General features: G+C 39.8%; 1 protein-coding gene, 1 long non-coding RNA gene and 1 other non-coding gene across 4 annotated transcripts in view; 2 read left to right on the top strand and 1 right to left on the bottom strand.

Annotated features, from left to right (window-relative positions):
- Positions 1-3,328, top strand: part of LONP2 (lon peptidase 2, peroxisomal) — a 93,985-nt gene extending 90,657 nt beyond the window's left edge. Inside the window, exon 15 of the mRNA XM_038368688.2 lies at positions 1,914-3,328. Coding sequence (XP_038224616.1) covers positions 1,914-2,135 — 222 coding nt within the window. The 3' untranslated portion in view covers positions 2,136-3,328. The remainder of the gene's footprint in view (positions 1-1,913) is intronic.
- The window catches only part of LOC119841334, a 91,900-nt gene that overhangs the window by 42,113 nt on the left and 29,034 nt on the right, over positions 1-20,753 (bottom strand). For both annotated transcript variants that reach the window (XR_006275287.1, XR_006275288.1), the window contains exon 2: positions 5,602-5,684. This is a non-coding gene — a transcript (uncharacterized LOC119841334). The remainder of the gene's footprint in view (positions 1-5,601; positions 5,685-20,753) is intronic.
- Positions 4,307-16,684, top strand: LOC122456375. Its single transcript, XR_006275289.1, has 3 exons — positions 4,307-5,740; positions 9,038-13,978; positions 14,195-16,684. It is a non-coding gene; the product is annotated as an uncharacterized LOC122456375 (long non-coding RNA).

Below are 20,753 nucleotides of genomic sequence, written 5' to 3'. Positions count from 1 at the left end.
GTAAACAAACTGTCTGGTGGCCCGCAAGCAGATTACCCTTATGGGCTACGTGCGGGCCACCGGTTGACCACCAGTTATAGATCAACATTCTCAGAAGATGAACAGGGATTGTGGAAGTTCAGTTTTTAGAATGCTTAGGTGCTTTACTGATGAAGCTTGGAATTTTTTTTATCTTCTTCTGATTTGCTTTTTAGTGGATTTCTCAATTTTAGCTTCTGGGACTTTTTAGTTGGTTGCTTTTCTATAAAATATAGGATGTAAAACCATATCAAAGCATCTTGATTTGGAAGTTTGTTTTTTTTTGTTTTTTTTTTTAAGATTGCTTTGAACATTAACCTAGTTGCCATGAATAGGTTGTAGGGGTGGGGTGAGGAAGAGAACTATGAAATACTTGCAACCAAAAGAAAACCGAACTCATAATTCACATCTTTGCATTTCACTACAAACTCAAAATGAACCTGATTCTTTGTTGGGGGCATGTACACATACACATTTCCATAGGAAAATAGGCCTCTTTGAGCAAAGTTAGTTTTGCATTAATCTTAAAACTTGCTTACTTTGGATGGTGAAGTTTTGGATGGTCTGTTTCTGTAAATTTTGCAGGTGGGAATAGAGGTGAAATTGAGGTTTATACAGCTCCAGACAGGAGACTTAAAAAGGGGAGTGCTGCTGTTAAACAGTCATATACAAAAAGGATTTTCAAAACCACATGCCAAAATGACATAGCAGCACAACAGTCTTGTATGTGTACTCCTTGGATTACGGTGCTTTTGAAAATCCAATCCAAGATTTCTCCATTCTGCTATGCTAATTAGTTTATTTACATGAACCAAGAAAATACACCAACTCTTGCATCTCATTTAAATATTAAGTGGGCCCTTTTTCAATAAATGGTGATTTCTGTCCTGCTTACGTGGATGTTATTTCATGACTCTGTAGTTGTAGGATTTCATACTGTGACAGAAATAATTTTATAAATTTTAATCTAGTAACCTGTTAGTGAATCAGAATGATCCCTCTTTGGATTCTGTGAACAAACTGCATTAAACATATAGAGAGGCTACCTATTTTGTCACCAAGTATAGAGATTCACAGTTATAGTGGATGCTTGGCTGTATTTTGAATATGCTACAGTACGTATTTTCAACTGCTTGAAAAACATAGCTGTATGCATAAGCATTTTTTTGGTGGTAGTGTTTTGTTTTGTTTTGTTTTTTTTTTGCTTTTGTACAAGGATAATTTTTAAAATAAAGGTTTGTCTACATGGCGCACACTAACTTGTCATGTAGACAAACCCTGAGTAAGCTGAAGAGAGAGGCAGATACACCTGAAACAAACAGTGGCCTTTCTCTCCATTGTTAATGTTACTAAGATACACAGTGCTTTACCACACATAGAAAAGAACACCACAAGGCTTGGCTATGCCCTCCAATCTCTGGCTACCTTAAAAAGGGAATCATAAGGGAGACAGATGCCTTTTTAGAAGTGTTTTTTCCTATGTTGATGGGTGCAAGGATAAATGTGAGGGTAAGAGATTAATGAGATCTCATGTTTGAGATTCTTGCAGCTATGCAGCTGAAATCTTTGTGGGCCCAATGAGGTTTTTTTCTCTTACACTAATCATATTTCCCATTTTAACAGTTTAAGACTAATAAATGCCTGTTGGCAATCATTTTAGCTTAAATGGGTAAGGCAAACACTTTCAAATTTATCTTCTCCTAAATCGCTTTTTCGGAGAAAAACATTCCATTAAAAGTATGTCCATGCAGTTTAAGCTCTCAGGATGATGAACTATGGATGTACATCTGGAATCCTGTCTTGTTCACTTAATATTTAATTCAAAATGCCTCTTGTGACTGCTTTGCTGAAAGCATAACTAAATAACTTTTTTTAAATTGCGTGGTTTTTAATAGGTTGGGGGGATAAAGGACAAAGTCCTAGCAGCCCACAGAGCTGGACTGAAGAAAATTATCATTCCTCAAAGAAATGAAAAAGACCTTGAAGAGATCGCAATGAATGTGCGGCAGGATTTGAATTTTGTTATGGCAAGCTGCCTGGATGAAGTTCTGAATGCAGCTTTCGATGGGGGATTTTCAGTCAAGACTGGACTTGAGCGCTTGAATAGTAAACTTTAAGCGGATTGGGTGAGATATCCTGTACATCAACATTAAACACTCATTCAACTGTCAGATGGTAAAAACGTGACCTACAGTGATACAAAACTGAGGGCAAGTATTGAGGCCTCACTGTGATGTGCTGTGCGACCCATTAAAAGTTGATGCTTGACTTTCAGTGGAGCCTCAACTCCAGTTCTACTTGACTATTAATAATAGAAAGTGCACCTGCAACTTTATATGCGCCAATTTACCAAACACATTTTATATATACCAGTTCTATCAAGAGCATGTACAGGTATTAATGGAGGAGAGTACACATACCTGCTTGTACACCCAAGCAGAGACCAAGAATGTGAAGATTAGGGATATATTTTTCAAAAGCACCTAACCCTGTTAAACACTTTTGCTCTAGATACTTCATGTCTCCGATGCTCTAGTTTTTGTTACTACTGTATAGTTACTACTGTATTTAAGGGTTTAATGATAGCACTAGTGATCAGGCAACAAATGTTATAAATTATCCATATTAAACTTCATGTAATTAAAATAAATGCACGTAGCTCATCTGAAAAAAACTATCAGTGAATACTGCTTACTTTCCCAGCAAAAAAGTTGAAGTGCATTAATGTTTTGTCTAAAAACCTTTTAAAAATGCGTTTGTTAAAATATTACAAAACAAGAATTTCAGAGTTGTTTCATTAAAAAAATGTAAAGCATGAGTCCCCATAACCACCTTCATTATGCTCAGATACCATTGCTGGTGTCCTACATTCCATATTTTGTTCATTTTTGGCTCAAGGCCTTATTTTAAAGTGCCTAATCTTAATGGTCAGTGTATTTAACACACCCAGCTGATATTTAAACTAACATGCAAAAAGCTAGGAAATATTTGATATGATGCATTTGTGGACTTCATCCTAAAACTTTCCAATAGGTAAAATTTCAGGTCTCTCACATTAGGTATGGGAGAAGAGTGGTTAAAATTTGACTTAAGACCCATCTCTTCCTTAACTAGAGAGAAATTAGTTTCTCACCGTAAATCAGCACAAATATTTAATACACATATCTGTGATAAATGAAATGGAGTTGTGTTGGGGGAGGTGCTCATAGATGTGGAATAAAATACAAGATTTCACAAACCGGAGTTACAGTCAAAATGCACAAATATTCACCCAGTGAATGCCACCAAAACTACTCCCTTCACAACAGGACAGAAGTTAGGAGACCAAATCCAAAAGCAGGTCAGGAAAAGAGAAGACTTGTGGGAGAGTATATAGCATATTGGAAAACACATACAAATATTGATTAATCACTTCTGTAAAGTATGTCCCATCATTTAACCATTAAAAGGGGGATATCTGCCAGAGAAGTGGTGTTTAGCACATGATGCATAAGGTTCTAAACCTGGCTTTGCCATTGAATGGCAGGACAGTTGAACAGATTTAACCTAACCTGAACCTATTTTCCCCTTCTGAAAAAAAAGTTATGGTTATTCTCTCTCACAGGAATGTCATGAGGTATAAAATGTTTGAGAGTTACCTTTAAGAATAAAATAAGGATCAAGCCATTAAAGCCACCCAGTGCAGCAGAGCCAGGAGTGGAATTTGATTTCCTGATTTGCATCACTGATTTTTCCACTAGACTGTTCTCTCCTCTTTATGGTCTTATTCTGATGAGGACGTTGATCAGGCCATGCAGAGCAATTTTAGCTTCAGAGTACTAATAATCACTAACACCAACATACAGGCTGTTTTTTAAGCCTTCACTAGATACCATACTTGAATGGAGGCTTTCTCACACTAATACTGGGGTGGGCAAACTACGGCCCACGGGACCCATCAGACCATTTAATCCAGCCCTCGACGCCTGCTGGGGAGTGGGATCAGGGGTTTGCCCTGCTCTGGCTGGGGGCCACGGGCTTGCCCCACTCCATGCAGCTCCCAGGACCCCCCTCTGGCTGGTACGTAGTACATGGAGGCATGGCCAGGCAGCTCTGTGTGCTGCTGTGGTTCCTGGCCAAAGGGAGCTGCAGGGATGGCGCCTGAGGACAGGGCAGGGCACAAGATCTGCCTGGAGGAGGGACATGCTTCTGGGAGCTGCTTTGCGGTAAGTGCTGCCCAGAGCCCCCTTGTGTACCCCAAGCCCCTAATCCCCCTCCCCCACCCTGAACAACTTTCTGGCCCCACCCCTACCCCCAATTTCATGAGCATTCATGGCCCACCATACAATTTCCATACCCCAATGTAGCCCCCAGCCCAAAAAGTTTGCCCACCCCTGCTCTAATACCTATTCACGCATTCAAAATTGTGTACATGCCAGTGGAGAGAAGGGTGAGTCCCCACTGGAAATTATGGCCTCTTAATTAATGCAGAGTCTTGGAAGAGGATATTAGAGGATTCTTAAAATATGCAAAGATTATTATTTTTTTTTCTCCCAACAGTTTAGTATTTGACATCATTTTCTCCTGGAATTTCTAAAACCATGCTTTTCTGGCAGAGCAGCAGTCATGAGAAATTAGACAAATCAGATGAGTTTTTAAAAAGGTAGTTTTTTTGCATGGGGAGGGATGAAAGTCAGGCTTATACAAAGAAAGATTCCTTAAGTCTCCCTTGTAGAAAAACTGGATGCTCAAATGAAAAAAAGGCAACATTTTGATTTAGTGTTTTAAAAGCTCCAAAATTTGATTATTGTTGTATAAACATTTCAGAACAAGAGTATAGAAAAAGCATACCCTTAATTGTCATTCTAGTTTCCTTTGCCACTATACCCTTTGTAAAGAATCACATTAGTCTCTTAATCTCATGTATTTTTCCACCCTCTTATATGATGGCTGTAATTTAAGCTACCAACTTCAGTCTACACATGTTTTAAATTATGGGGAAGATGATTATATTCTGTGAATAGGAGTCTCTTAATGTTGTTTTCCTTATGTTAGGTCATGAAGAAAGATTAAAGTCTTGTAGTAATGCTGATTTTTGTAACTTAAATTTTTCAGTTTGGTATTAATTAAAAAAGGTTTGACCACTTCTTGCAAGCTAGTTCTACTAATGAATGACTAGTTTTGAAATATACCACCACTGCTCATAAAATTGTAACAAGGTGAGACTTCAAGACAAATGGGGGTTTGCTAAAAAAAAAAAAAAAATCTGTGAAGGGATGGTGGTAAATATACCATAATGGGAAATCACAATGGAGCATATACTATAAAATATTTTGCTTCAACTGGTTTCTGTGTATGTATAAAGAGGTCTGTTAAACCTTCTGTGGGTCATAGTAGGACTAATCCTACATTTGTTCAGTGGCATTCTTCCAACTGATACAGTAATTATATTAAAAGGTATAAAATCCCTTTCTTCAGAAAGCTTCATCTTCCCTTGTCCTGTAAAGGCCCACAATACAAGCTTTCGAATACAGCCTTAAAAAACCAAGGCTAAAGACTGTTTATTGCATCTTTACATTAAGACATATGACAGTTTCTCCTTACCTGTAAATTTCCAGAACGGGAAGGTCCATCATTCCAGTTATTTCCTGGGTGTGAGTGAGTCCTCAGAAGTGCACTGGAATGCTCTGCAAAGCAGGAAAGTGCCAAAAATTGCTAGAAGATTCTGCCAGTGAGAGTTGAGGTATGTGAAGTGCTAAGTATTATAAACCATGTAAATAGCTCACATCAATAATGGACACCAACAAAAACAAAAAAAAACTGCCACCTTTACCATTTTTTAGTGTTAAGTAGTCCTGTGGCTTGTAACCTTCTACTCTACACAGGACAGGCAGGAAACTGAAAGCTTCCTACTCTCAGCTGCTCCTTTTTGACATGGAGGGACAAGGCAATAGTCCTTACCTGGTAGCAAGAGGAGCAGCAGGAAGTCAGAAGACATTATAGGAGCTTTCTATTTAAACAAACATGGTTTTTTTCCATGAGAAGGTGAGTACATAGTTCTGCATGGGATGGATATATTTTTTGTGACTGGTTGATTTATGTAGAAAGTGTTTATTTCTAATAAGGGACTATAGAGTTCCATCAGCTTCCATAGCAACAGGCCACTGAGGTGTTGTCCACAGAGCCTAGTAAGGACTCAATTTTCCTAGGGATCCAACCCCCTGCATACTGTATTTTTGTTTCACAGATGCACTCAATTTGTAAAACTACATTTAGAAGAGCCCAGCAGAAATTCTGTACACAGATTACATTTGCATAGTTTATGCTGAACGGCAAGTGCATTCATTTTCATTGAACTTGGTAAAAGTACATACTGCATTTTTCAGAAATAAGCAGGAAGGGACTAGGACCTAGAAAGCTACTGGTGGTTGAACACAAGTTCCTTTTTTTTTTGGTGGTGCTTTAAAGATGAAAGTCCTTTAACTAATACTAAAGAAGTTTTTAAACACTAATCATAGCCTTTAATATCTAAATAGCGGAATACACTGAGGTTATGCATAACACCACCTTTACCTGTTCACTTGTCTGCATTAAGGACACTTGTATTTTATTTATTGCAATTTATTGCTGTTCATGCTTTCTTACTATTCTTGACACAAACAGTAAAGGCCTTCCAAAGTCACAACTTACATTCATTAAATAACACCTCAATGAAGTTATAATGGATGCTCAAATGCTGGCTATTAGTATTGTGGTGTATCAGCTGTCTAGTGCCATTTTGAGAACTTTCTACTTTGACTACACATATAGACAGAGAGAACCAGCTTGCAAAAATGCAGTTGCTGTTCCTTCCCTCTGCCCACAAACTAATATTTTTCCTAAGTAAATGGCCTATCACAGTATGAAGCAATTAATTTTATTCAGAATAGCTTTGAAAAGTTAAATTCATTATACTAAACAGAACTATATTATGAATTCATCTGGATAACACTTTGAATTACAGTACAGTTTCAATTATAGGAATGTTATGGGCAACTCTGTATAACAGACACATCACTGTGCATAGTGCAAACAATAACTTTTAACATCTTAAATAACCAAATGCATGCAAGGAATGTCTGAACAGAAAAACATTGAATGTTAATGCTCCCATTTGACTTCCCAAAGCCTATGCACCTGCAGTTTGTTTTTATAATGGCAGTAACACACACATGAACAGGTATTTGGATTAAGGATAGAACTGTTTGACAGTTTACTCTAAGTATATTACAAAATATAAAGCATCTTCATTATTTTAAATAAAGATAATTGAGTATACTTTTTCCACTGTAAATAGTCACTGCTAATGACGTTTCCAGGCATTTTAAATACCACTATTTTTAGATCTAGTGGTAGCTAGTACAACTGATATAGATCATTAATGTCTTACTGCATAAGAGTAAATAAAAAAAGTTTAGTCTATACTTAGTCTTTGATGAGCATGTTTTAACCATTCAATCTGATGAATGACATTAAATGTTGGGGGTGGGGGGAAGATAAAGTCTGAAACTAACTACACTATAGCATGCATTGTGTTTAGTTAATGTAAAATCTTTTAAAATTGCTCATTGGTATGAGCAACTGTTTATGGGGAGTACTGCAAGCTCACCTTTCAAGTTTATCTTAAATTGTACTCAATTCTGTACAATGTCCCAAACCATAAATCATTGTATATGCAAGTTAGTATTAAGCCTCTAAGACCCTCATGTCCTGTTTACCTATTAAAATTACAAGCAGTAGCAACTATTTTATTAAAGTGCTACACTTTATGCTGACATACTCTTCTAAAGCAACTCTATCTTTAGTTCAAGGAAGTTAAATCATTGTGCCAGAAAAATGCAGATGAACATCTCTTTAGTTTCCCATCATGTTATGCTTTTTGGTGCACAGTGGTGTATCCTATTATATGCATTGTTCTTATATATTCTGAGAAGCTTAGCCCTATTTTCAAACTATTGTGTTAGGATTTCTGAAGTTCTGTTAACTAAACCCAAAACAATTGTATGTATGACAGTGAAATTTGTCTTTTAGAGTTCTAGATTCCCTCCCAAAATAAAACTGCACCCTTGACTGAAATTTAGAGGTGAATTTTAAGACTTGCACCAGAGATGCCCACCCTATTTTTTTGTAATCCTTCCTCTTCCCCTCCCAGCTTAAATGTATGAATTTTGCAAGCTGAAGCATATGCATAAAATGAGCATGTGTACTGTTCACCTCTACTCAGCACATAGTGCCACAGAGGAGAGCGTGTTCTCTTCCACCAACTATGTGGGACATGCCTAGGCTGCACTATGAGAGCTCTATTAAGAGGCAAGCTGGGGTGACTTTGAATGGGATGAGACACTGCTGGATTCACCATCCAGGCTGCATGTTGTGCTCTAACCTCCCTGGAGTATGCCTGCAGGGTCTACCTGGGGCAGTTGAAGCTTATGCTCAAATAAATTTGTTAGTCTCTAAGGTGCCACAAGTACTCCTTTTCTTTCAACATGCAGTCAGTGACTTGAGCAGTGAATCCACCTTCCCCAACCCCACTGGCAATCACCACAGCTTGCCTCCAATCAGACCCCCCGCTGCACAGTCCACAGGGGAGAGAACTATGGCCAGGAGCATCACTGGCCAAGGTAACTCAAAAGCATAGGAGGGCAAATTTCCTGTTATTTCCCCCAGGGTAGGGTTTGCAATGTTTGTTGGCCAAATGGGGAGAAAGAAAGAAGAGGACCCAGCTCCTGTAGCATGCATTCAAAGGTGCTACTCTGTACCCCACCCCATGTCTATTTGGCTTTGCACCTTTGGCATGCAATTGGTCCAAGCAAATGCTCTAATTCCTGGGGTTTTTTTTAAATAAATATCCCTAAACATCTCAAAGCAAGGTTGACATTTCTGTAAATGGAGTATTCCATGTATATAGCCCCATGAGTATGTGTAAAGGAGTCTGAGTGTAATTTGCTGCAAACAACAACTAAGCAGGAGTGTAAAATATAGCTGCCTTTTTTACTTTCAGCTACTGCCTAGGTGGTATGTGGAAGCCTTCACTGCTGCTGCCACCTATCCTGGACTACTGTGACCAAAGGAGTACTGCAGATTGTTTGGGCCACTTGAAAAATAAAAATAAACCAGGAAGTTTAATAGCAAGAAAAGTAACTGCAACTAAAAATCAAAGTCACAACCACCTAAAGTAACCTACATTAAAAATAAATGACATTTTATTACACAGATCAGGAATACTTAATCATAGTTCTGACTCACCAATTAAAGAGACTTCCACTAACTTAAAACAACAAAAGCTTTTAAGGAATCCATAGATCTGAGAAGGTATTAGAATCAACCAACCATACAACGATCTCCTCAGTTCCAGCCATATCATCACAGAATTTTTAATATCTAAGGAAGTGACCATTTCTTAAAATACAGAAAACATCCTAACTCACTCATTTTAGTCAAGCCTCAAATCTATGTATTTTAAATAGGAGTTAATCTACTACCCAAAGCAAAGTCTGGGTGTAAAATTAGTCCACACTATTTATCAACAGCCTCTGAAAGAATTAGAATTGAAATGCAAGTTTCAATAATGAGAAAACAAACGTTTAAATAAAGTCTTAATTTCAAACCTACCAGCCACTAGATTGTAACTGCTGTAGCCAAATAACTCATAGTATAGCAAAAACAAAATTGGGATAAATGTAGGTGAGGTTAAATAGGCTGCATTTAGAAAATTGACACAGCAAGTATTCCACTAGAGATCAAAGAAGAAATGAGATGCCAGTATATTTCTTAAGTTTTTAATCCTCTTGAACAGTGCACCATCACAATTTTTTAAAAAAGTTTCTGAAGCTTACTTCTTTAACTAAACTGTTTCGGCAGTGGCTTGTCTATAAATGTCTATACTGGTTCACATTCCTTACCTGTATGACTACTTACCCTGTCAGGCTAAAATGTGTAATCACTGCACCAAAAATAATTCAGTGAGTTGTCTTAACATAGATCAATTTCTGCCAAAGTTAGACAATATATAGTCAATAAATTGTATTTGAATGTTATACAAAAAGTAGCCAATATTCATCCTACTTCTCCCAACAGCATATGTCCACAATTACTAAGTTTGGCAAAGAGATACCTTTAAAGTAGTTTGAGATTTAATAGTTTTCTTTTACATTAAACCATCTTAGTGCTGTATACAGACATACATTCAAGGTGAATTTCTCAAACTTGCTTGCAACCTGCAAAAGGCCCCAAAATACTACTTATGCCTTTGAATGCAAGAGAATTGCATGGGCCTTTGGATGTACACTGTTCATCATATCGCTAACATGATGGGATGACATACAAGATTAGTATGACTAAGGAAAATAAGGTTGGTTCTCTCTAGTTCAGGTATCCTTTGTCCGATGAATTGTTACAAGTTAAGTTAGAATATTAAATTAGTCAAACTTCATGCTAAAGCAAAAAACGAGTTTTTATTTAGTTTGCCAGGTATTCTTTTAATGACAAAATTATAAAAGACCAAAAACATTGTATTCTGAGACTGCCTTTTTTTTTTTTAAATTGTCTGTTTTTATAGTTACAAATACTGCATAAGACAATGCCTTCTTGTACTGCAAAACCAAAATACAAGCATGAGTTTGTGTCTGAAATTTCTAAATTTAAGAAGTGTGCCTGAATTTTCAGTTTATTTAATTAGGATGTTACCCAATATCTCCTCACTTTTGTTTGAAGGTATAACGAAGTACATATCATCTGGAGCTGTTTTTCTGATAATTCTTCAAATGTAATTGCTCCTTTATAATTCAATACATTCACAAAATAGCTGAATTAAGAACAGTATCACCAATGAATGGACTATTGGGAAGAGACTAATTTACCAAATGTACAGAAGTATAAGTTTTACCATAAGCAATTATGCATATCAAAAGATGACACCTGCAATTAATTTTTAAAAGGTACAAAAAAGAGGAAAACCTGAATTACAGAAAAGAAAGTCATTTATTTAATGAAAAACTAGAAGTTAATAAAAATTAGCAAATACACAAAAAATATACACAAACAGCAGCAATACTATGTAGTGACTTAAGGGGAAAAAGCAGCGGCAAGAGACCAGACTGCTCAACATGGCTTGTCAGTCAAAGGAAAAAAAACAAAAAAACAAAAAACACAACAGTATCCTTTTCAACAGTACAATCAATCTACAAACAAGTTTTTAGAACTATTTTACAACATTTCCTGTAGAATCAATTCTTAATACAAAAGATGCCCATTTTGGGTGTATATATATTTTCAGTGGTTTACTGTTGACTTATTTTAAATATATTAGTGTTACTACATGCAACTGCTTCCTGTAATTTAACAGCCTTTCCTTTTATTTACCTTCATATACATCTAGCCTCCCTCTACCAAATAGCTTGTGTCTGGCAGTCAAAGATGGTTACCCTAGTTTCTGCAAAATTAAATGCAACTGTTTTAAACACTGGCCTGAAAATGTTTGCTTGCCATTTCAACACATTGAAATAGTTACATTGATGCCTAAATTGCCATTTTCTGCAAAGAGCTGTGCAATGCTGGTGTCAAAGACTAGACAGTCACTATTCATAATGGCTGTTGCAATTCCCTCATGAATAGATCGAGGAGTTGCTTCCCAAGTCAATCGCCGCCTATGACCATTAAGCTCAAGTCGATAAGCAAAATTTTCTGCTTGCTTGCGTGTTCCTATCAGCTGTACAATAGCAAAGAACTGCTGGTGACCATCATATTTTTCCTGTTTCTCCAAGACTAACATGAAATGAAAGCCAAAACAAGATTGCATCATAACCCAGTCAACAGCACCAGGAAGATTAATGTCTGTAGCAAGGAAAACTATATCTTCTCCCTGTAGTGTTGTTATTGACTTATGCTGATGCATCAAATGTGGCATAACAGCATCCAGCGAACCTTGCCATTTACATGAAGCACCAGGACATGGACATGAATAAGGCCTAAACTCACACAGCTCTTCATGGTCTGCTTTTTCTGTGTGTGGCAAAGTTATCTCACATCCAGAAGAGGCGTATTTACATGGGAACAGTACAGAATTGGCAACTTTTTCCATAGCCAAATTACGAATGGAACCCAGTGGGCCTCGGCAAGTTGGACAGCATGTAAGCTTGGGGCGACAGTTGCTACAAACAAGATGGCCACTCTGACATTGAAGAATAGGTGGCAGCACATAGTCAAAACACACAGGACACTCAAAAAGACTTGCCAAATCATTGTTGGAAGCTGTAGTGCCAGTCAGAGCAGGCACCCTCTGTGATGGTGTACACTTTGAAGTACCTGTAGGTAGTGCTGTAGCAGTCTGACGGCTCATTTCTGTAATGAAGGAAAAACAGAGTTAATATACAAGAGAATGTGTCAGCACACCTGTATCTCCATAACGATGAGTCTTTTCCCTGTAATTGTTGATTTTAATTTTTATTTGAGAAAAAATTAGACATACCATTTAATACATTGTATATTTCACAAACAATTTTTACGGAGAGCAAAACAAATGTGATGCTCATTAAATGTGAAGAGTGTGGCTATCGTGCATGTGAGCGAAGCTGGAAAGGATGTAAAATACTTGCATGCTGGCCAACTTTACAAAGTTGAGATCAAGGAACATAGAAATTCTGTTAAATTTTCTAATTTAAGATTGAGAATGGATTTCTGTTTGCTTGGAGAGAGAGGAAAAAAAAGTAAAGGCACTCCTGAACAATAGGTATTTGGTGTGTATATTGGATATATAGAACAAGTGACTAGATCACACCCTAGATTACAAGAAAATAAAGAGTTCCAACCATAAGCATTCTTCTATAATAACCATCCTACTAATGACAGTAAGACTATATTTCAAAGTCCTCAGATTTAGCCAATATGAATATGTGAAAAGTAACGTCTCAAAGAAAACCTTGCTATTCAAACTTTCTGACATTTACTCTGCTTACAGGACAGGTGTAGAAAAATCCTGATGTTGAGATGAGTATGCAGGTGGGAGTGAGGCACTGGCTGGAAAATGAGCCGAAGGATGGACCATTTAGCTCTTTAGCATCAAGGGGAGGAGGAAAAAAGAAAATCTAAAGTGAAAGGAAACCCTGCTTTCTCAGAGAAAACAATATTCTTTTCAAAAGAGGGTCTTAGCCCCCTACATCTTTCCCTCCCCATTCCCTGCTGTTTAGAATTTTCTGGTCTTTAGGGCAGGTTGTTTGAGTAGGCTGAGGTGGAAAGTCATTCAGAAGGTGAAGTGGTTCTTTTGCTGAATTTGCCAAACTAAGTATTATTAATAAGACTATCCAACAAACTAAAGTCTGAGTGGAAGTTTGTTTGTTTCTTGAGGTATATATATATATACACACACACATATATACACACACACACTTTAAACACTTGTGGCAACTTAAAAGAATTATTAAATTTAGTGTTGTTCAGTGAAAGTTTGCCATTTTACTACACTTTTTCCGTTCAGAAAATACAACCCTAGTGGATAGGCATGTGGGAAGACAAACTTAATTTTTCTTGGGAAAAACTATATTCAGCAGATGTGTCAAGAATTGCTAGAATCTAACCATTGGGCCTGACTCCACACTAAACTTTCAATTACTTGAAGTGCCTCCCCTTCCAGTGTACCTATTTAGAGTCCAAAGACTTTACTATGCCAGATTAGGCTGCTAACGTGTTGAAGTATAGAACTGTCTGAAATCAATGATTGGTTCCCCAGTGACAGAAGATAGGTTGAGCCAAACTAGATTCTACCATTATGGTCCTAAACTGATTCCTGTGGTTACCTGACAGCAATACTTGCATGTCTGGACTGCTGCTTTTCTGTTATGAGGCACTCCTATTTGAAGCAGAGGCAAGGGGGGGAGGGGCTGCAGGGAGAGAGAAGATCTCTGTCACAATCCAGTCTAGTCCTGCAAGACCTTCTCTCTCTAAACGGGTTTCAGAGTAGCAGCCGTCTTAGTCTGTATTCGCAAAAAGAAAAGCAGTACTTGTGGCACCTTAGAGACTAACAAATTTATTAGAGCATAAGCTTTCGTGAGCTACAGCTCACTTGAGCTCAAGTGAGCTGTAGCTCACGAAAGCTTATGCTCTAATAAATTTGTTAGTCTCTAAGGTGCCACAAGTACTCCTTTTCTTTTTTCTCTCTAAACAGACACTAGTCGTAAGGCAACTGCCAAATCCTATGGAATGCTAAGCTCCAAGGGTTTGGGTAATGCCTGATCACTATTCCTAGCTCTGGGACACCCAAGAACACTCCTCAGATGCAGACCCCATGACACTTTTCTTGAATGCAGCCACCCAGACCCTGAAACGAGAGCCCTAGCCCTCCTGATCGCCCACTTTCTTCCCAGTTGCTTATTAGATCCATTCCGTCCAGAGTCCATCAGGCTGGGTGCACTCTGGTGTCTCTAGTTATACCCTTCAGGGACCAACACACAATGTTTGGAAAGGAACTTCTTAGTACGTACATACACTCACTTTTTAAAAAACAGAAGAGTTATAGTTCTATAGAAAAACCGTCAAAGGTCTATCCTCCTCACCAGTCCTAAGAATCTTGAGTCAGGGTCTGTCCAAGTTCAGGCTAGGTGGAGATGTCCCTGTCTTAAGACCAGGGCCTCTTGCTGCTGCTGTTGGTTGTCCCCATGTCCACACAACCCCTTCTCATAAACCCAGTCTTGGTCATGAGCCCCAGTGTAGGGCTCCATGCGGCGTTCATGTACAGAATACCATTGTTTCTTAGGGGTGGGCAGTAGATAAAAGCAAGTCCATAAATCATTAGGAGCAGTCTAGATTATGCTTCCTTTGTTAGACCTGCAAAAGGTATGAAAACACCTCCAAATAGGCTAGCATGTATCAGTTCAAACTGGTTCTCAGCACAGGACACAAAGTTGATACGGGGCTCCATCCCACCCTGCAGGTTACAATTAGAGTTAATCAAATCAAATGGTACTGATAAGTTTTCACAGGCAGCTTCCCCATCACACACTCTCCACCCATGGTTTTAATCACCATCTCAGGACAAGATGACATCCATCAGAACAAATTCGGCCTTTCAAACAGCTAACTGCCCTTCATAGAGCCAGCTAGAGTAACAGGCTGATTAGGGATTGGCCCATGTACACAGACTATTGTCCCATGTCCCAGCTGGAGGAGCCAAAACCCCTCCAAAGCCCCTTCTGTTCTCCACCCTCATCACCACAGAAAAAGCAGGAAACAGTAGTAATACAAATAATGGAGAAACAAGAGAAGTTCAAGTTTATTTTCATAAGTTTACTCTTTAAAGCCTACATGTTTGGTCATACCTACATTTTATGCTAACCTGCTACATTTTTTCCACCAAAAAGCAAGCAGACAGATAACTGGAAAACAGTCAAAAGTTATGTAGAGAAAGTTGAAAAATTGTTTAAAGCTTTTTTGCAGTTACAGAAACCTTAATACAACTGCCAGGATAGCAAATTGGTGTCAGGTGAAAATATATGCAACACCTGCTATTTTGGGTGCTATCCCATACCTAAGATCCCACACCAGTCCTTTCTCACTGTGGGGGTGGGAAGCTGGTCTCTAAGCAACACTGAGAAACTAAGGTACTTAGCGAGTCACCACCAAAAATATTATTGCATATGGTTTAACATAAAAATGTATCTTAAAACATTTTACAAGGTTTAAATAATAGCAGAAAGAAACTGAAGTACAGAAAAGGGGGGGAATATACTTTAAGATTTTTAAATTCTGCATCAAGAAAAAATGTTCCATCATTGAACCAAAGCTGAACCAGTGTATCAACCTGCTGGAAAAACAAACCTAAGTTATTCCCAAAACTGCAGAGCAGGGAAATTATTTTTTGTTTGCAATGCCTGAATCTACTGCAGACTCTCAAATCTCAGATAGCAGGCTTAACACGGTGCACCTAGTAAGTTGTAACACAGAAGGTTTAAAAAAATACCTTTTCTCTTGTTGGTTTTACTTCCTGGCAAACATGATGTAAACAGGACTCCCCCCTTCCACGAATACAGAAAGCTTAAGGTAGATTTCCCCGTCATGAGGAGTGAAACAGCTCATCACGTTTCCCCAGAGAAACAAACACAACTCATAACAGAGGCCCCTCCTGGTAACATGAGGCTTGAGGACAGACAGACCTGGAACGATACCAGAGGGGGGCTACTTTCACGCGAGAGAATCAGGCAGACGGAGCACTAAAACCTCCAGCGCAGTAGACAGAAATCTAGCCCACTCCCCCACGTGAAGTGCCTTCAATAATCCACAGGGGGATCTGAGGGAGAAGGAAACAGCTTTGTCCGACCTGTCACACATACAAGCTCTTCAGAAAGTCTCCCTAAAATGGTTTCCCAAACTCTTCCGGCTGCTGCCTAGCAAAGGAAGCTCCGCTTCAGACGCTTCCTTTCCCTCGGCTGCTGAGCTACGGAGCGCCCATGAGAAGGATCTGGCTACGGACACGCTGCCACCAGCTCTGCGTAGCTGCAGCCAGGCCGAGGAGAGGGGGCTGCAGAGCCAGAGTAAGAGGCAGAAGGGAGAACTCCTGAGTCTTGTGCGTTGTCTCCCGTGGAAAAGCCATTTGCTGCCAAAAGGTTGGTAGCCTCCCTGCTCTGTGCGAGCTCCTCCTAGCACCAGTCTGGCCGCACGGCAGCTCCTGCGTGCTGGCTTCCCTCCTCCCCACCCCAGGGAGGCACCCAGGCATATCGACCCCACGTGATCAACCGAGCTCGCCGTGCAGTCAGCAAAACACAAACATTCAGAAACGCCGGGAAAGAAAGGATGGGTGGGTCCCCTGCCTACAATGCGCTGGAAGCTCCGGTCGTAGCTAAGTTTAGAAGCTACGTCAACTGCTTCCAAGAGCTGACAACTTCATTTCTTGTTTTTCCTAGATGTGAATATTACTACTGAGAGTAGCTAACAAGCTTATACAGAACTGCAGTCTCAATTTTGTATGCTTATGTCTAACAATTACATTCTGATCTATAAACCCACTTTTAAACATTGAATAAAATTTAAAGTGCGTAAAAGACACCAGTGAGACATGCCAGTAAATCCTGTGCCACACAACCCAGTAAACATTAGCTTTACTTTTTGCTTCTGACACTTGGGTGGTAATGATTTGTAAACCTGTTAAAACTTCCTAAATAAAGGCTAAAAGAAAAGGAGGACTTGTGGCACCTTAGAGACCAACAAATGTATTTGAGCATAAGCTTTCATGAGCTACAGCTCACTTGATGGGATGCATGCAGTGGAAAATACAGTGGGGAGATTTATATACACAGAGAACATGAAACAGTGGGTGTCACCATACACACTGTAACAAGAGTGATCAGGTAAGGTGAGCTATTATCAGCAGGGGGGGGAGGGGAAAGACCTTTTCTAGTGATAATCAAGGTGGACCATTTCCAGCAGTTGACAAGAACGTGAGGTACAGTGGGGAGGGGGAATAAACATGGGGAAATAGTTTTACTTTGTGTAATGAACCATCCACTTCCAGTCTTTATTCAAGCCTAAATTAATTGTATTCAGTTTGCAAATTAATTCCAATTCAGCAGTCTCTCCTTGGAGTCTGTGATGTGATTAGGCCCGATGATGGTGTCCCCGGAATAGATATGTGGACACAGTTGCCAACGGGTTTTGTTGCAAGGATAGGTTCCTGGGTTAGTGATTTTGTTGTCTGGTGTGTGGTTGCTGGTGAGTATTTGCTTCAGATTGGGGGGCTGTCTGTAAGCATGGAATAGCCTGTCTCCCAAGATCTGTGAGAGTGATGGGTCATCCTTCAGGATAGGTTGTAGATCCTTGATGCGTTGGAGAGGTTACGATACAACTCCATTTGCTCCAACCCCTCGGACAGAGACACACTTACAAGATCTCTATCAAGTGTTCTTACAACTACAATACCCACCTGCTGAAGTGAAGAAACAGACTGACAGAGCCAGAAGACTACCCAGAAGTCACCTACTACAGGACAGGCCCAACAAAGAAAACAACAGAACGCCACTAGCCATCACCTTCAGCCCCCAACTAAAACCTCTCCAACGCATCATCAAGGATCTACAACCTATCCTGAAGGACGACCCATCACTCTCACAGATCTTGGGAGACAGGCCAGTCCTTGCTTACAGTCGCCCCCCAACTTGAAGCAAAAACTCACCAGCCACCACACAACAAAAATCACTAACCCAGGAACCTATTCTTGCAACAAAGCCCGTTGCCATCTGTGTCCACATATCTATTCAGGGGACACCATCATAGGGCCTAACCACATCAGCCACACTATCAGAGGCTCGTTCACCAGCACATCTACCAATGTGATACAGATATTAAGCTCAGAAGGGACCATTATGATCATCTAGTCCGACCTCCTGCACAACGCAGGCCACAGAATCTCACCACCCACTCCTGCGATAAATCTCTCACCTTTCTCTGAGCTACTGAAGTCCTCAAATCATGGTTTAAAGACTTCAAGGAGCAGGGAATCTTCCAGCAAGTGACTCATGCCCCATACTACAGAGGAAGGCGAAAAAACCTCGAGGTCCTCTTCCCATCTGCCCTCGAGGAAAATTCCTTCCCGACCCCAAATATGGTAATCAACTAAACCCTGAGCATATGGGCAAGAATCACCAGCCAGATACCCAGGAAATAATTTTCTATAGTAATTCAGATCCCACCCCACCCATCACAGGCCATTGGGTCTATTTACCATGAATATTTAGAGATCAATTAATTACCAAAATCATGTTATCCCATCTTACCATCTCCTCCATAAACTTATCGAGTTTAATCTTAAAGCCAGACAGGTCTTTTGCCCCCACTGCTTCCCTTGGAAGGCTATTCCAAAACTTCACTCCTCTGATGGTTAGAAACCTTCATCTAATTTCGAGTCTAAACTTCCCAATGACCAGTTTATATCCATTTGTTCTTGTGTCCACATTGGTACGGAGCTTAAATAATTCCTCTCCCTCTCTGGTATTTATCCCTCTGTTATATTTATAGAGAGCAATCATATCTCCTCTCAACCTTCTTTTTGTTAGCCTAAACAAGCCAAGCTCTTCGAGTCTCCTTTCATAAGACAGGTTTTCCATTCCTCAGATCATCCTAGTAGCCCTTCTCTGTATCTGTTCCAGTTTGAATTCATCCTTCTTAAACATGGGAGACCAGAAATCTGTGTGTCTTTTTGTAACTTAAGGTTTTGCCTAGAGGGATTCTCTATGTTTTGAATCTAATTACCCTGTAAGGTATTTACCATCCTGATTTTACAGAGGTGATTCTTTTTACCTTTTCTTCTATTAAAATTCTTCTTTTAAGAACCTGAATGCTTTTTCATTGTTCTTAAGATCCAAGGGTTTGGGTCTGTGGTCACCTATGCAAATTGGTGATGATTTTTATCAAGCCTTGCCCGGGCTGGGGCGTGCAAGGTTTTAATGAGGATTTTGGGCAGGAAAGACGTTTCCAAACAACACTTTCTCAAAAATAAACCTGGTGAGACGTTTGATGGTGGCAGTGGAAGTCCAAGGGCAAAAGGTAAAATAGTTTGTACCTTGGAGAAGTTTTAACCTAAGCAGGTAAAAGTAAGCACACAGTATTCCAGGTGAGGTCTCAACAGTGCCTTATATAACGGTACTAAAACCTCCTTATCTCTACTGGAAATACCTCGCCTGATGCATCCCAAGACCACATTAGCTTTTTTTCATGGCCATATCACATTGGCGGCTCATAGTCATCCTGTGATCAACCAATACTCCAAGGTCCTTCTCCTCCTCCGATACTTCTAATTGATGCGTCCCCATCTTATTATTAAATTTCTTGTTATTAATCCCTAAATGCATGACCTTACACTTCTCACTATTAAATTTCATCCTGTTACTATTACTCCAGTTTACAAGGTCATCCAGATCTTCCTGTATGATATCCCGGCCTCTCTCTAAATTGGCAATACCTTCCAGCTTTGTATCATCCGCAAACTTTAGTAGCACACTCCCACTTTTTGTGCCAAGGTCAGTAATAAAAAGATTAAATAAGATTGGTCCTAAAACCGATCATGTACCAACAATGCCCCTCTGCCATGTACATTGGTCAAACTGGACAGTCTCTACGTAAAAGAATAAAATGGACACAAATCAGATGTCAAGAATTATAACATTCAAAAACCAGTCAAAGAACACTTCAATCTCTTTGGTCACTCGATTGAAGACCCAAAAGTCACAATATTACAACAACAAAAATCCTCAAAAACAGACTCCAACGAGAGCGGCAGCGAACCAGCGGAGCAGCGGGGACAGCAGAGCAGCTCACAGCAGGAGTTTGCCTGGGACTGGTAAGTATCCGAGTGTGTGTGTTTGCTTGCTGAGGAAGTATCCGAGCGTGTGTTTGCTGGGAGGGCAGGGAGAGAGCCTGAGTGAGTGTCTGATTGGCTGCTAGCCTGCAGGGGGCGGGCATTAGGGTGTCTGTGTGTTTGCGTCAGGGAAGCCTGGCTGTTTAAAAATAGCCAGAGCCTCGCGAACCAGCTGAGCGGCAGCGGAGCAGCGGGGACAGCAGAGCAGCTCACAGCAGGAGTTTGCCTGGGAGTTCGCCTTGAGTGAGCCCAGTGAGGCTTACATCTTGCCAACGTCTCTGAGGAAGCTCATAGTAGGTAGGTGATATGGAAGGGGGGGGTTCAGCTGTTGTGACCTGCACTGGATGTGCCATGTTTGTCTTTCTTCCACAGGACAGAAGCG

Source organism: Dermochelys coriacea, chromosome 12 (assembly GCF_009764565.3).
Source record: "Dermochelys coriacea isolate rDerCor1 chromosome 12, rDerCor1.pri.v4, whole genome shotgun sequence".
NCBI lineage: Eukaryota > Metazoa > Chordata > Testudines > Dermochelyidae > Dermochelys > Dermochelys coriacea.
This window is presented reverse-complemented; position numbering and strand designations above follow the sequence as displayed.